The sequence below is a fragment of the Mytilus trossulus genome, chromosome 6 (assembly GCF_036588685.1).
Source record: "Mytilus trossulus isolate FHL-02 chromosome 6, PNRI_Mtr1.1.1.hap1, whole genome shotgun sequence".
Classification (NCBI taxonomy): domain Eukaryota; kingdom Metazoa; phylum Mollusca; class Bivalvia; order Mytilida; family Mytilidae; genus Mytilus; species Mytilus trossulus.
The window spans coordinates 61,110,295-61,124,413 of record NC_086378.1 but is presented as its reverse complement, the minus strand read 5'-3'; the positions used below and the strand labels follow the sequence as shown (position 1 = coordinate 61,124,413).

At 31.1% G+C, this 14,119-nt stretch overlaps 1 protein-coding gene across 4 annotated transcripts in view; it reads left to right on the top strand.

The window, feature by feature from the left end:
- Positions 1-4,953: 4,953 nt before the first annotated feature.
- The window catches only part of LOC134721633 (centrosomal protein of 89 kDa-like), a 49,101-nt gene continuing 39,935 nt past the window's right edge, over positions 4,954-14,119 (top strand). For 3 of the 4 annotated variants that reach the window (XM_063584754.1, XM_063584755.1, XM_063584753.1), the window contains exons 1-2: positions 4,954-5,026; positions 12,886-13,112. In XM_063584754.1, the coding sequence (XP_063440824.1) occupies positions 4,994-5,026; positions 12,886-13,112 (260 nt within the window). In that variant the 5' untranslated portion in view covers positions 4,954-4,993. Of the gene's footprint in view, positions 5,027-6,300; positions 6,352-12,885; positions 13,113-14,119 lie in introns of all 4 variants that reach the window. The other variant, XM_063584756.1, reaches the window with a different exon arrangement.

Here is a 14,119-nt window from a genome sequence, read left to right as displayed (position 1 = left end):
TATCCGTGTTTGTCGGGACTTTGAACAAAAGATATCAAGCCTACTCAAGTTAAAGAGCATGAACTTGGGTTTTTATATTTTGTTGCCTGGCTTTTGTGACAGATGCACACTCATTAGATGTCTTATTGTGAAATCGACACAGGATTCTAGTCTTTACTTGGAAATCATAGTCACTTTTTGTAGAATCGTGTGTTGATGTAAATGACTTCCAGTGAATCACTTGTAATTGCGATTTCAACAACATGTAGGCTGTGGTGAAACTTTCATCAATTCACTTACAACCCAAACTCCAAAGTTAAGAAGATTGTATAGATATAGTCATATAGACCCCCTCTCCTCCGGCTAGTAGTAAAACTATGCCAGACTGAGGAGGGACCGGTTGGAATATGGATGTTCAATTTTATATAGAAATTAAATTTTGTAGGGAGAGTTTCTCACACTCGTGCGATCGACTAGCCCAGGAAATCTTGCTTCAAGTATTTCAAAGGTCTATATGTGTTCTGTTGCAAGACAGAAGTTCTGTTATTTATTTGTATCAGTTACAGTAACCGCTCAGTTTATCGATCGATTATTAAAGCAAATTGTGTACACTCATATTGTAAAATATTTCATATCCCAACCTTTGATTTGAAAAACATATGTTTTTAGCGTTAAACCCGTCAAAAATTGTGTTATAAACCCTGGCGGAACTCGGTAATAATATTTTATTTTTAAATTAATGGAATTACACCCAGCCTTTCAAAATCCAGGGTCCGCCCCTAAAAGTATGAGTACTTTCGAACTGTGCAGTGTTAACAGCATCTTATTAATCAGTGATATTGTTTGCCTTGAAATAGTGGAGAATTAAGGCTTTTCCCCCTGGAGAATTCGAAGAATTCCAATTTGAAAAAAAATGGCTTAAAATTATTCACAAAAAGACGACTTTGTTTCCCAAACAGAACAGTCTCAGTATGAATACAAACTGAAAAAAACACTTATTTATACATTGTTCATGCCTTTAAAGACTATATGTGCAGATTTGAGGGTCTATTTATGTATCATCACTGTCAAAAAGGGGTATGATTTCAAAGCAAGGTTTGACTCTTGAAAGGGGGTCTGGAAATTGAAGTTTCAGTCAAATTCATGGTTCTTAATTTCCCAATTTGATGAAAATGACGCATATTTTCCCAATAAAAAAGGGTAGAGGTAGTTTTGAAAAAAAAAAACCAATATCGCTGTTAATCATAAGTGGTGCTTTCTTTGACGTTCTCTAGCACTACAGCATTGTTTTAAAATTTCATTTAAATCTGCTAAATATATAGTTTGTATTCAAAATCCCAAACCCAGCGGACGGAAAATAACCATCAACATGTTAACTAATTGAATTATTATTAATAAGTTCCCTTGTTGTTTAAAGATATATAAGTACATTGCTCCGTTTAAGAACGTAAGTTTTCAATGTTTTGATGCTGTCTACGACATAACAATAAAAGGTAAATAAGAGGACAAATACAAACTTTATATAATATCATGCATATTATCCTATATTAGTCTTGATACCTTGTCACGATGTTTAGTGTTTAGAAAGTGACAATCTCTGCATGTTAAAAAGCCCATGAACTTACAATATATGTAGTGTCAAAATATGATTCACTTAACTTTAAAACTAACAATCATGTTACATAAATTAATAGTTTATCGTATCCTTAGTATACAACTAGAACACACCCGTGATATCGCGGGTCTGTGACTGAATTAAGGTATATAACTATGCGCAAGCCTTATTTTAGTATTAGTATTGTCATCTGATAAAGTCATGCCGATTATAAGATACACAGTTTTTCTCTGCTTTCAAATCTTTCTGTTTGAACCCGTCGAACTGGAACTTATCAATTATTGGTAATATTAATTATTTGGAAAGCAAAAGGTCCTTGAATGGAGTATTTTTTAATTAACAACATTGTCCTATATTAGTTATAAATAAAGATGAATTCTTTGATTCGCTGTTTTACGTCATGTATGCCCACTAACAAATTGAAAACTGTTCCTCATTTTTAGTCTTGTTATCTTAGAAAGTCTTACTGATTAAAATACTACAATAGGTAGCTATTTGACAATATAGTAGTGTCAACCCTGTGATTATGACGCGTGTATTTAGCATATTAACCCTGAATACACCGTTTGGTGGTGTGCCTGTCAGATGCGGAACGTACAGATTAGGTAATAGGTAACAGGTGAATATACTATTGTTATCGGTATCGGACTCGACCCGGAACTTCTTATTTATTGGCAATATTAATTACGTGGAAAACAAAAGGGCCTGCAGTGGTGTAATTTTCAATCTACACCTTTGTACTATATTAGTTTTATATAAAGTTGAATTCTTTGATTCGTCGTTTTTACGTGATGACGGCTGAAAAATTGGACTTCGTAATTTTAGTATTATAGATACTAGTATAATATTTGACACTGGACATTTAGTAAACATTTTTTTCTTAACCGTTAGATATATCAGAGACATATAATACAATGTGTTATATGTCTCCGGATATATTAATTTTGTACAACATCAAGGTATATTTTAGACCAAAAAGTACGAAATAAGATACTATATATATATCGTTTGTTATCAATATATCTTATCGGTGCTAAAGAACTCTCCTAAATATGTACATGTGAAAATGGTCAAGCATGATAATGCATGTTAAGCCAGCTACTATGTTAGTTTATTAGACTCATATATACTGATTCAAGAATGCTAGTTCAAGTATTTTCCCCCGTGAAACTACATAGTTGCCGAATTGAGTTATGCTGTGGCAAGTACTTTTAAAACGCATGTGCCGTTTCGACTTTCGGCTAATTCAACCAAACACGAATGTGTCCATAGTACAATACCACATAAATGAAAACATTAAAAATAAGTATTGTCCTTTCTCTGGAATGAAAGATATTCTTAGTTTTACAATCTATAAATTTCCTTATTTTTTTCCCTTACATGTATGACTCTATGATAATGAACTTGTGTATACTTAAAATTTCTACTATTTTTTCCTCAATTTGAAATAGAACAATAAAACCAACGGCTCAACTATTAGAAGGAGGGAAAACCCAAAATGTTTAAATACGCAAATGATCTATTTTAATTATTGTTTGTTGTTTAAAATGATTTTGATTCATCACAAGAATTATTTTAAAATTAGTTCCCGTATTCAACATATAATGTCCCCTCTCCTCGTTGACAGTTTATTCATTAAAACAGCACAAACAAAGTCTATGTATCTCTGCGTATCTTTCCATCCTTGGAATACCACGAACGTAACAAATAATTTCATCATCGATCGTCCGATTTTCTAATGTCTCTAAATCTGTTGACGTAAAACATTGCGTTTTCATACCCCTTTTTGTCAGTTTCTAAATTACATGACGAGATTCACCACGTTTCCCTATAGTACAAACTTGCAGACTCATTTTACTAATAGATTTCCACTAATAGTGGCTAATATTGCAGGATCGGGTGAGTACACATGACTACCGTACGCCTCACCGTACGTGTCTCACTTTTTTCAATTTTCCTATATTATAACTTCCCTCTGATCGTCTACTAAATACAAATTTCTGAAAATGACTATCTGTAAAACGGCGGATTCTTCCATATTATTATTAAGGCGTTTGGTTAGCTGTTCTTGATATTTTTGTGTGAAGATAGTTTGGAAGTCCTCCCGCTTATATTGTATTGGAAAAATAGCAGAAACATTCGACATGGTTATTTACGAAAATGTGCAAAATTTTTAATAGAGAAGAATGCATTAAATTTTCACGTGTAAGTCTTTCTATCTGGATGAAATAATATGTTAATCTTAACATTTTCCATAATTGTTTTACAAATGCAGAATACGTTTCGTTTGATCCTGGTTTTTTTTTTTGTATATAGTTTTTTGTCAAATAAGGAGAGATGACTGACTCAAATAATCTTATTTCAATATAAAGGAATGAACACGAAAAAAGGTAAAACAACTCACATACTAAACCGTCCGAGGAAAACTCAAAAACAGAAAGTCCGTAATCAAACGGCAAACACATCAAACGAAGGAAGTATAACTACTGTCATATTCCTAACTTGGTACAGGCATTTTGAACTCTTTCTTCCCTTTCGAATTGATTTTGTTTTATGTATTTTGTTTTCTGTTTGTTTCATTTTGCAATTGATTATGTAAAAACAATATAATAAGATAAGCAGAGCTAAGTTAGTATTCAAAGTCTCTTTGTCACCTAAAAAACTTTTACATATTGAATAGCTGGCGTGTACGATATTAACTTTTGCATGTAAAATACTCTGTAGGGTAATATCGTATACACTCCCCGTACTTTTTTTAATTGAAAAGCATTGCACTTATGCTACATGGAAAAGTATCTGTCAATTGCAAACTATTTCTGACATTCAGATTCGATCAGAATAGAAAATCTTACGAAAAAATAATGATATGATATGTGAAAAACTAAACAACTATATTGAATCCAGCAAGGATTTGTATAGTTAGACCTATACAAATCCTTGAATCCAGTGATAAAAGTCAGGCTTTCTATTCACCGGTACAAATGATTATCTTAACTCTATTATAATCTTTACAAAATTATAAAGTTTTTCATTATCTGTGGTATATCTGTAGCTTAAACAGGCATATATATGACCTATAATTTCTAGCGTATATTTGTTTGGAAGATCTAAATCACAATTGCAGACTTATTATTATTTTTTTTATTAAGACCCATTACTACCCGATAAAAAGAAGCATTATTTTTTAAATTGTTGTAAAAAAAAAATAAGATTCCATTTTATTCCGTACTATTGTTATTGTAAAAGATATTGACCCTGATATTTAAAAAAAATATATTTTGGTGCTTAGCCCGGGTTCACAGTTCAAAATATTATTAGGACGACCTTAATACCTTAATTTCGCATATGCGCAATCGGTTGTTTATAATAGTTTCGGTGACTTCCGGTATTTAAAAAAATATGACCGGACGGGCGAAGAAGAACAAGACCTATGTAAGAGAGAATACTGAACGCATAAATGTTTGCAATGACCATATTCGCATAAAAACAAACTAAGTTTCCAGTTTCGACAATTGAAATCCCATTTATGCAACAACTTACTGAAATTCTTGTGGCGGAAAAACATGTCATGCTTGATCATGTTTTCACTTTTACAACCATAATAAAAAAAGCATACTCGTTATAAATTTTTGATGGTAATTGTTGTACATAAAAAAAAAATTGGTGACTTTGTTCCTTATCATTGCTAATAGTTGGATTTGTCAAAATAAAAAACAAAAGTTCTAATCATAAATTTAGATTACACATGATATCTTGTTATACATTCTGTTCTTCTTAAAAATGCAATATTTTAAATAGATAATACAATTGAGATACTTTACTCTAACCCATGGCTCAGCTGTAAGACAATTTATTGCATGTCAACCTCTTGTGCTGATGACCAATCAATTATTAAAAGGACAATGAATTGAATGTTAATCAATCATGTCAATAGGGGAATTAAAACAATGCCATCAGTCTTCTTTTATCCTCAGGACAGCATAACTTTTTAAATAAATGTCTTGCTTCACTTCTGTTGTTTTTATAATAAATGTTTTGTTGTTATGTACATGTTTGTGCTGTCAAAGTTAAGTATGTGTTCTTTCAATTTAAAATTTAAACATACAGACGAGAGGGTGATAGAGCTGATTAGTATCCATCAAAAAGGCATTTTCAACTAAGATTTCCTGATACATTATTGTTTTGACACTCAATGAAATAAAATGATTTAACACTTCAAGTTGGGTGGGCCAGTGGCATGTTATTTACACCCGGGTACATTTTTTGTAATTTACCAACTAGATTTCAGATACATTGTACTTGCTTTACCATGTTTACCTGTTTGGGTGTGTGAGAAAATGTAAATGTCTCTTATTTTCATTGAAAATGAAACTCACTTTATTTATTTGTTTAAAGTACTGTATAGAGTGTTGATACATGTTCATGTAAACTATTGAAAAATATCAGTTCTTTGTAAATTGATGAACATTTTTGTGCATGTGCATTTTCTAATCATTGCCAATTGATAACTTTTAGAATAAGCAACTATGTTAGGGATCATGGTGATATAATTTTTATGCTATAATTGAATGCTAGTTTAACAAAAAGGACAGGGAGTTACTGCCTTAAAGAGCAGGATTCTCTCTAGAAAACTACATTTATAAATCAAGTAATGTCACCAGACATTAAAATTTTGCTAAAATTATAGAATTAAGATTTGGTTTCAGGTGAAGAAAATTGAATGCACACATATTCACCCAGCCCATCATTGAAAAAAGGTTTGAGGCTATGAGTTTGCATGCATTTTGTTTTAGTCTATATTTTATCATGTTAATTATGGTTTTTGAATTGACACTTTGACAGTTTTGAAATATGCTATTGCTAATGCAATAATAATGTAATTCCACCAAATGGAAAAGGAATCGGAAATATATATACATGTACATTAAATCAGTGTTTTCCCTAGGCCATTCATGCATTGCGGTACCGCTACGCATAAAATTTCGGCCGCCATGCATTCATCATACCCGCTATGCATCCCGCTACGTGTGAAATTTTTATTATCTTATAATATAAAGTGACAATTGACAAAACTCTACAGGTGTTCAAACTCACTGGACTGATAATTGATCATAATTAGATGCAACGCTCTGATTTTACAACCACGTTGATTTATGATTAGATAGAACAACATTCAAGACTTCGTTTGCATAATAGAAGTCGGGAGTTAATTGTTTTAATGATGAATATTATAGCCTGATACAGCTTCCAAATATATCCTTCCGTGAAAAAATATAAAGTAAACCTTTTGCAGTATAAATTTTACGTTTTGAAATCATAAGTCTGATATCGAAATATTTATATCAAACGCAGTTGATTAGTTGTAACAGAGAATACACATCATTGGGTTGAAACATGATGTAACTTTGACCTCCGTAGCAGAGTTCAAAAAATTTATGGGTCACTGAATATTCACAATTCAGATCGTTTTTGTTTTGGTGTCAGAAATTATTTTATTTTTCAAACTGATCTTTCAAACTAGTTTTAATCCAGAAGAAAGTAAAAACATTGCTTGACTGTACCTTAAGTTGAATATCTATATCCAAATTAAATTAATTAAAGCTGTAATCCATGATCACAAATTGAATGCTTTGTTTACAATTTGTTAAAAGCCATGTGCTTTTTGGCGGGAAAATTCGGGAAACCCCTTATTAACAGGAAACAGTAACATTTCATTTTATTTATAGACAGTAGGAATTTCATTTTTGGAAATCATTTTGATTTATTCATGAAAAATTAATAATTTCTTAGGGTGAAACTGATACAATACTTTTTTTATTAAAATAATTTACATCTAGGGGACTGGAAAGGGGGGCTGTTTTTATCTGTTTTTTTTTCAATAATATTACAAATATATAAAGTTCACCAGTCTGAAAATACATGGTTAAATGGATATTAGTTCTGAAAAACTCATGTTTTTTTAATTCCTTCATTATTTCCATCATAATCAGAAACAAGCTACATGTATAAGGTATTTCAAACATTCAAACATATATTTTTGGCTTTTATATATATATATATAAGAACATTCCATACTATTAATATATATGTACTTGTAGATAAAACAAACCTGGTAGAGCCTAAAAAAATTCTACAGGGCCCTTGAAAAAAACTTTTGGATCTGCAGGCTGGCCTTAAGAGTAAATGTTAAGTACTGTTTCTGACTGTATTGCAGTTTTTAAAGTGACATGCACAATTCATTTTACTGAAGTGTAATAAAAATAATTCTACAAAACAAACGCCGCGCTACGCGTTGCAAATTCATCTGAGACCCACCATGCATCAAGAATTTTCTAGGGAAGACACTGTAAATGTAAGGAAAAAGTTGTAAACTATAAATGTAACAAAAGTTGAATGTTAATAAAATATTACATGTATTTATTAAACATTTTAACGAAACATAATTTCCAAAGATATTTTAAAGGTATGAAGATGCATGTAGTTAGGGGAGCTAATGTAAAAGCTTTGACAAGTCCATAAGATTTATAATGACATGATCTGACACAGTGTTCCAGGCATCCATGATCCACTTAATAATTGCTTTAATAAGTTTCTATTCACAGTGGCACATCAGATGCTCCTTTAATCTGCACATCTCTGTCTTGAAACTTTTCGGTTACATTTTAAAATATTAAATATTATTAGAAAAGTTTATGTACCGGTACCAGTGTTCTCCCCAGGCCCTTAAAGGACCACGGGCCCGCGATGTATAATTTTCTACCGCGGTGGTATCGTTCTTGCCGCGATGTATATTTTTTCTCCGTGGTGCTAAAGTTTTCGGTAAAAAAATCGTATTAAAATCGGTAAAGTTTCAAATGACTTCAACTTTCAGTGAGGGTTAAAATTTTACATGAAAATTGACCAGTTCTAACCAGTTTAATCCAGTATTGACAGGTAAATTGTTTACACCACGTGATCGATTTACCTGTTGAGGTTAACATTGATGATTGGATTTAATCGATGTACATGATTCTCTTGGGTTTTAATTAATTAAGAGATCATAATTTTAATAACAGACTTGTAATAGGGGACAAGCAGACATTTGTGAATGAACTCTTTTACGCCAGTCTTTAGTCAAAATAATTTGACTGTTATAAAAATTAATTGTAAAGTTATTTCCCCTGATTTTGCTTATCACAAATAAACGCTCCTCACATATAATTTCTCATTGAAAATTAAAATAAAGTACAAATTGAATGCAAAATTATATTAGAATGTTACATTAAGGATAAAAAAATTCTTAGAACATACCAACAAAAATGTTTTGCAAATTATTTTAGAGAATGATACCTTTATTGATACACAGACATTTTGTAATATATATTAAATAGATACGTTTTTGGATGGTCATAGATATAAAAGCTTATTGGGCTTAATCTTAACAGAAATGTGAGCTTAGAATTACTGATACAATTGATATAAAGTATTTATAAACTTAAATTTTAAAAATAATAATTAAGATGCATAAGAAAAGAAATAAAACTGTTGTTAAGAAGAATGGAAAGTAGTTTTCAATTTACTGAAGGTTCTGTAACAAAAATTAATCTTGTTCAAAGTTCATTGTTATGGTCAAATCTAACATAGGGAATGTGTAGTGTAACTACAAGTATTGGGACAAAATGGCTTGATCCAAATATAAGAAGTGACTTTAGTTTGAAGACTAATTGTGCTTTCTTTTCTTTTTCAAAGATATTAAAGTAAACAAACTGTTTTATTGATTTACTTTTTCTACCAATAATGTTCTGACCCAAAGTCTATACAACACAGTACCACAGTAAACAAAACAAAGGCAAAAAGGTAATGACAAAAACCAACAAGAAAAAAATAAGCGATGCAATGCGACACAAAATATTGTAAAATTCATTTCGTCACGCGTTACCCTGGTGCTATCCAAAAATCCTGGGGAGAACACTGGGTACCTTATTTCAAACTACATGTACATGTAATAAGTCATTCCAAAACTGAACATTGTGTTTGAATTTTACAAAATATACTTATTTAAGAACGCCTTTGAACATGGTGGTTTCATCTTATCCTTTAAAGCTTATTAATCAAAGGATATTAACAATAACAACCTCTAACATGGTATCTTAATTTATCTCTTCTTCTCAAAATCTAAACTTTTGCTCTGAAGAGAAAAATAAATTTGAATTTTGAAATTTAAAAACCTTCAAGTACAGTATATCAGTTAATATAAAAAAGAAGATGTGGTATGATTGTCAATGAGACAACTATCCACAAAAGACTAAAATGACACAGACATTATCAACTATAGGTCACTGTACAGCCTTCAACAATGAGCAAAGCCCAACCCGCATAGTCAGCTATAAAAGGCCCCAATAAGACAATGTAAAACAATTCAAACGAGAAAGCTAACGGATTATTGTTCTCTCTGCAAATGTAAAGTTTTATAATGTTAATTAAGGAATAAGGATATCACAGTGTGATAACATAACATCTCAGCATAGGTATTATTACCAGCACAAGTAGAATATGAAATGATTTTTATTTCAAAAGCAGTTTTTGATGAATTACCTAGCCTGATTATAATATACATGTATTCTTTATGTAAAGGTTTAAAAAAAAACCCAGCAGTTACACCACTTTAAAGATGCCATCAAAAGTAACTCATTATCATATTCGGAAGGGGTATTTCAGACAAATACCCACTCAGAATAGGTAAAATTACCTAAGCCATTAAATTATAGAAATTTGTTCTCAAGACTTGTCTACATGTACATTGTATAATAATAACAAAAACAGTATTTTTTAATGTGGTGTAAATGAATATAAACATGTATTACTCCCCCAAACAAATGTACTTATATTATCAATTACATGTATGCATGCATTTCCTTTATAATAGCCAATACACAAGTATAAATGGTTCATGTTACAACTTGTGACGCTAGTACTTTAGTTGGAAGTACAACACACAAATTACTGATCAGGTCAATTGTGCATGAGTTAGATGAAAGGGTTGGTAAATTTGCAGTCCTTAAACAGTCAAGGGTCTAATTTAAATAAGTTATCAGGGAAAAATAACATGCATGTTGTTATTACAGACACTTTCATGAGTTGTCTTCTCTTTTTTCCTCAGTCTGTAATAACATATGTGGGTTATCAGTGAAATATATCAAAAATGTTTTATCTTTAATGGGCACTTGGGAATTCTTAAAAACTTTTGCGCAGTAGCTTTATAATTTACCCTGATAACTAATTTTCTAATTCCATTAATACAATTATGATTAACCATGGTAAATCAATGAGACAAGGCTTTTAAGGGCAAACTAAGCTGTAATAACAAGGCTTATGTTATTACAAGCATGTAATTTACTATATCAGAGTAAATGAGACACTTGGAATCTTGCACAGTGCCTCATTACAAGCTCTAATCATAATTTCTTACAATGAATTGAAATTGATTCTTATGCAAGTCAGAGCAAAGCCTTTAAAGAGATATAGAGAAGCTGCAATAACACCCATTGGTTATTGCAGGAATGTAATTTCTGTAATAACATAGGTGTATTATACATGATTGGTAAGCTATGAGCTGTTATATATTTGCAAAGATTAGTATACATAAAGAAAATTATAATATCAATAGAACTTGAGAAAATTTTAACAAAATAAAGGTTGTATATTTCCCCTTTGAAACATGTAACATACATATGTTATTACAGTTTTTTGATATTTCAGCTCACAATAACAACATGTATGTTATTTTTCTCTGATAACTTATTTAAGTTAGACCCTTGACTGTTTAAAAGATGTAACTTTATGAAAACATATGCATATCCGCCAACTGTCGCTATTTGCAGGGGATTTCCCCCATGAAGGCTCCCAAATGGAAATTTTGTAAGAGCAATTTTGTCCACTATTTTAAAGAAAACAACTATGAGCTTGTTTAAGCATGACATGCACGAAGAAGCCAAAAAAACACATTAGAATATATTTGAAGGCCCCCTTGAAGGTTTTGTAGGACTATAAATCCCATCTTTCACGTAAAACCCCGATGGGCATTTTGAAAAGTTGGCAGGTATGCATATGTGATTCATCGAAACATGTCAATTCAACAAGTCTAATTTGATTAGGTCTTAAAAAAATAAAATATGGTTGAATTCATTACAGAATAAGGTATCTAGAAACAACTCCAATTTTGGTTTGGTCTTATATTACAGTCTTACATACATGTATTGAATACAGGTTGAATTAAGAGGCTGTCCAAGTAAATATCAGGCAAATCCTCTGATATGGGTGGATCGACATAATTTTTTCCCACTGAATTTTGATTCCAATCCAAGGTTAATATCATACAAAGGATATATATATGTCAAAGATATTTTTGAATCAACAGTGGATGGCTCAGAAAATGATTTTAAAGTTCACTTACAATGCAACAAAATGAAGAGTTATCTCCCCTTTTCAATGAATTTTCAGTGCTTTTTATGTATTTTTTTCTTTTTATTTGTTACAGTTAATAATAAAAAAAAAAAAAACTTTGAGAAAGAATGAATTTGTGATATGATATAGATGAAAAAAAATTAAAAGCAAAATATTTCATGTGCCTCCACTGCCTGGTTTTTCCATGGACACCCTCTTAATTATTAAACAGGAAACAAACTTATTTTTATTTGGTCAAGATTAAAACCAGGTTAGCCATTAATTTCAGTACTGGAAACAGATACATGTTAATGGGAACAACCTTACTTTTATTAGGCCTGGAAGAACAAAAACAGCTTTATTTTAATAAACACTAAAGTTAGTTAAGGATAAGCTAAAGAAAATGTAACTTGATTATACTGATGACAATTGAGCGAATTTGTTATAATTTGTAATACATGTACAAGTAAGCCTTTATAACAAATCAAGTTCCCAAAAGTATAATTTAGTATTTGATAATGATGATCATGTTTGAAACTTTAAAATAAATCTAACTTTCCAAAACATGGTAATTAGCAATACCACAACTTTGTTGGCATACAAAATGAAATGTAGTTTAAGCAAACCCAGACATCTAGAAATAATTTGCTTTGTGCGTTTGTTTGTTTTATATATTTGTTTGTTTGCTTTTTATACGACCGCAAATTTTGAAAAAAATTTCGTCGTATATTGTTAGTTTATGCTAAAACTTGTATGTGATGGTGTTTATCATGTTTATCTACATGTTATATGTTTATACATTTACCAGTACATGTCTTTAATTCTTAAATTAACATGTTTACAATTTAATGCTTTTTTTTTAATTATAGGGCACCGTATCTGCAGCTCTTCTTCCGGTGGCTGCTTTTTCAGCTGTACCCAGGACCCCGCCACCAGAAACCCCTGTAGGCATTACTCCAGGCCTCGCAATGACTACTGGAGTACTAAAAGCCTCCATGCTTGGCAGATTGAGAATGCCACCAGCTGGCCATGATGAAGATGTTCTGAGTGACCCAGAGAGTAGTCTGTATGATTACCAACAGATGGAGGAACCGGGGTATGCAACAAAAGTGTACCGTTAAAATAAATTAAGGACCTAATGGATGAAAAAAAGTGGGTTACAACTATGATTATTTGGTCCAAAAGGGTTGAAAGGAGGGAGGGGTTAGAAATACTTGAACTACATTACATTGTATATGGATGTTGTTGTCATTACAACCCCTGTGTCACAAATTTAATATACTTACAATAAAAATGAATTCTTTTAAGATATAAATGATAATTAATTCAATTAATTTGAACTGAAGTTTATGAAAACTATGTAGTTATCCATAACTACTGAGGTGCAATCACATGATAACCTATATGATGTTAGAACAGCTTCAAAAATATTTGTATGCACAAAAGTTGTACCAAAGCTTAAAATTAAGGAAATTTTCAATTAACGTAAAAGTTTCATCCTACACTTCTTTGTCACAATAAGTATCAGTAGTAAACAGGACATAAGATTTGTTTTTCCAAACATTTGATGCACTATGATGAAAGCTACTTATGTACATACATTTCCTGTTGTATAGTTTTCAATGCAAATGAGATATAAATTTATAATTAACTTTTAAGTGATGCAATTAAAGAAAAACACTTCAAATGTTTGAAGTACCAGATTACTTTTGCTACTTAGCTAATTTTGGCTCTTATACTTTACTGAATTTTAAATGGATTTTAGTAAATATTTCCTAGTGGGTTGATACTTCAATGGACTGCTTTTTATGCCCCTTTTAGGGGCATTATTTTTTTTAGGTCTGTGTCTTGATCCATTTGTCAGCCTATTCATCCGTCTTTTCTGCTTCAGGTTAAATTTATTTTCAGGGTGTATCAATCATATTTTCAGGGTGTATCAATCGAATATCAAAGATTTTGTCAAGGTAGTTTGATGAAGTTGAATTTTAATCAACTTGAAACTTGTTTCCAAGGCTATGATCTTTCTAATTTTAATGCCAAATTAGATTTTTTACCCCTTTTTCACTGTCCACTGAACTTAGAAAATTATAGTGCCAGTTGGGC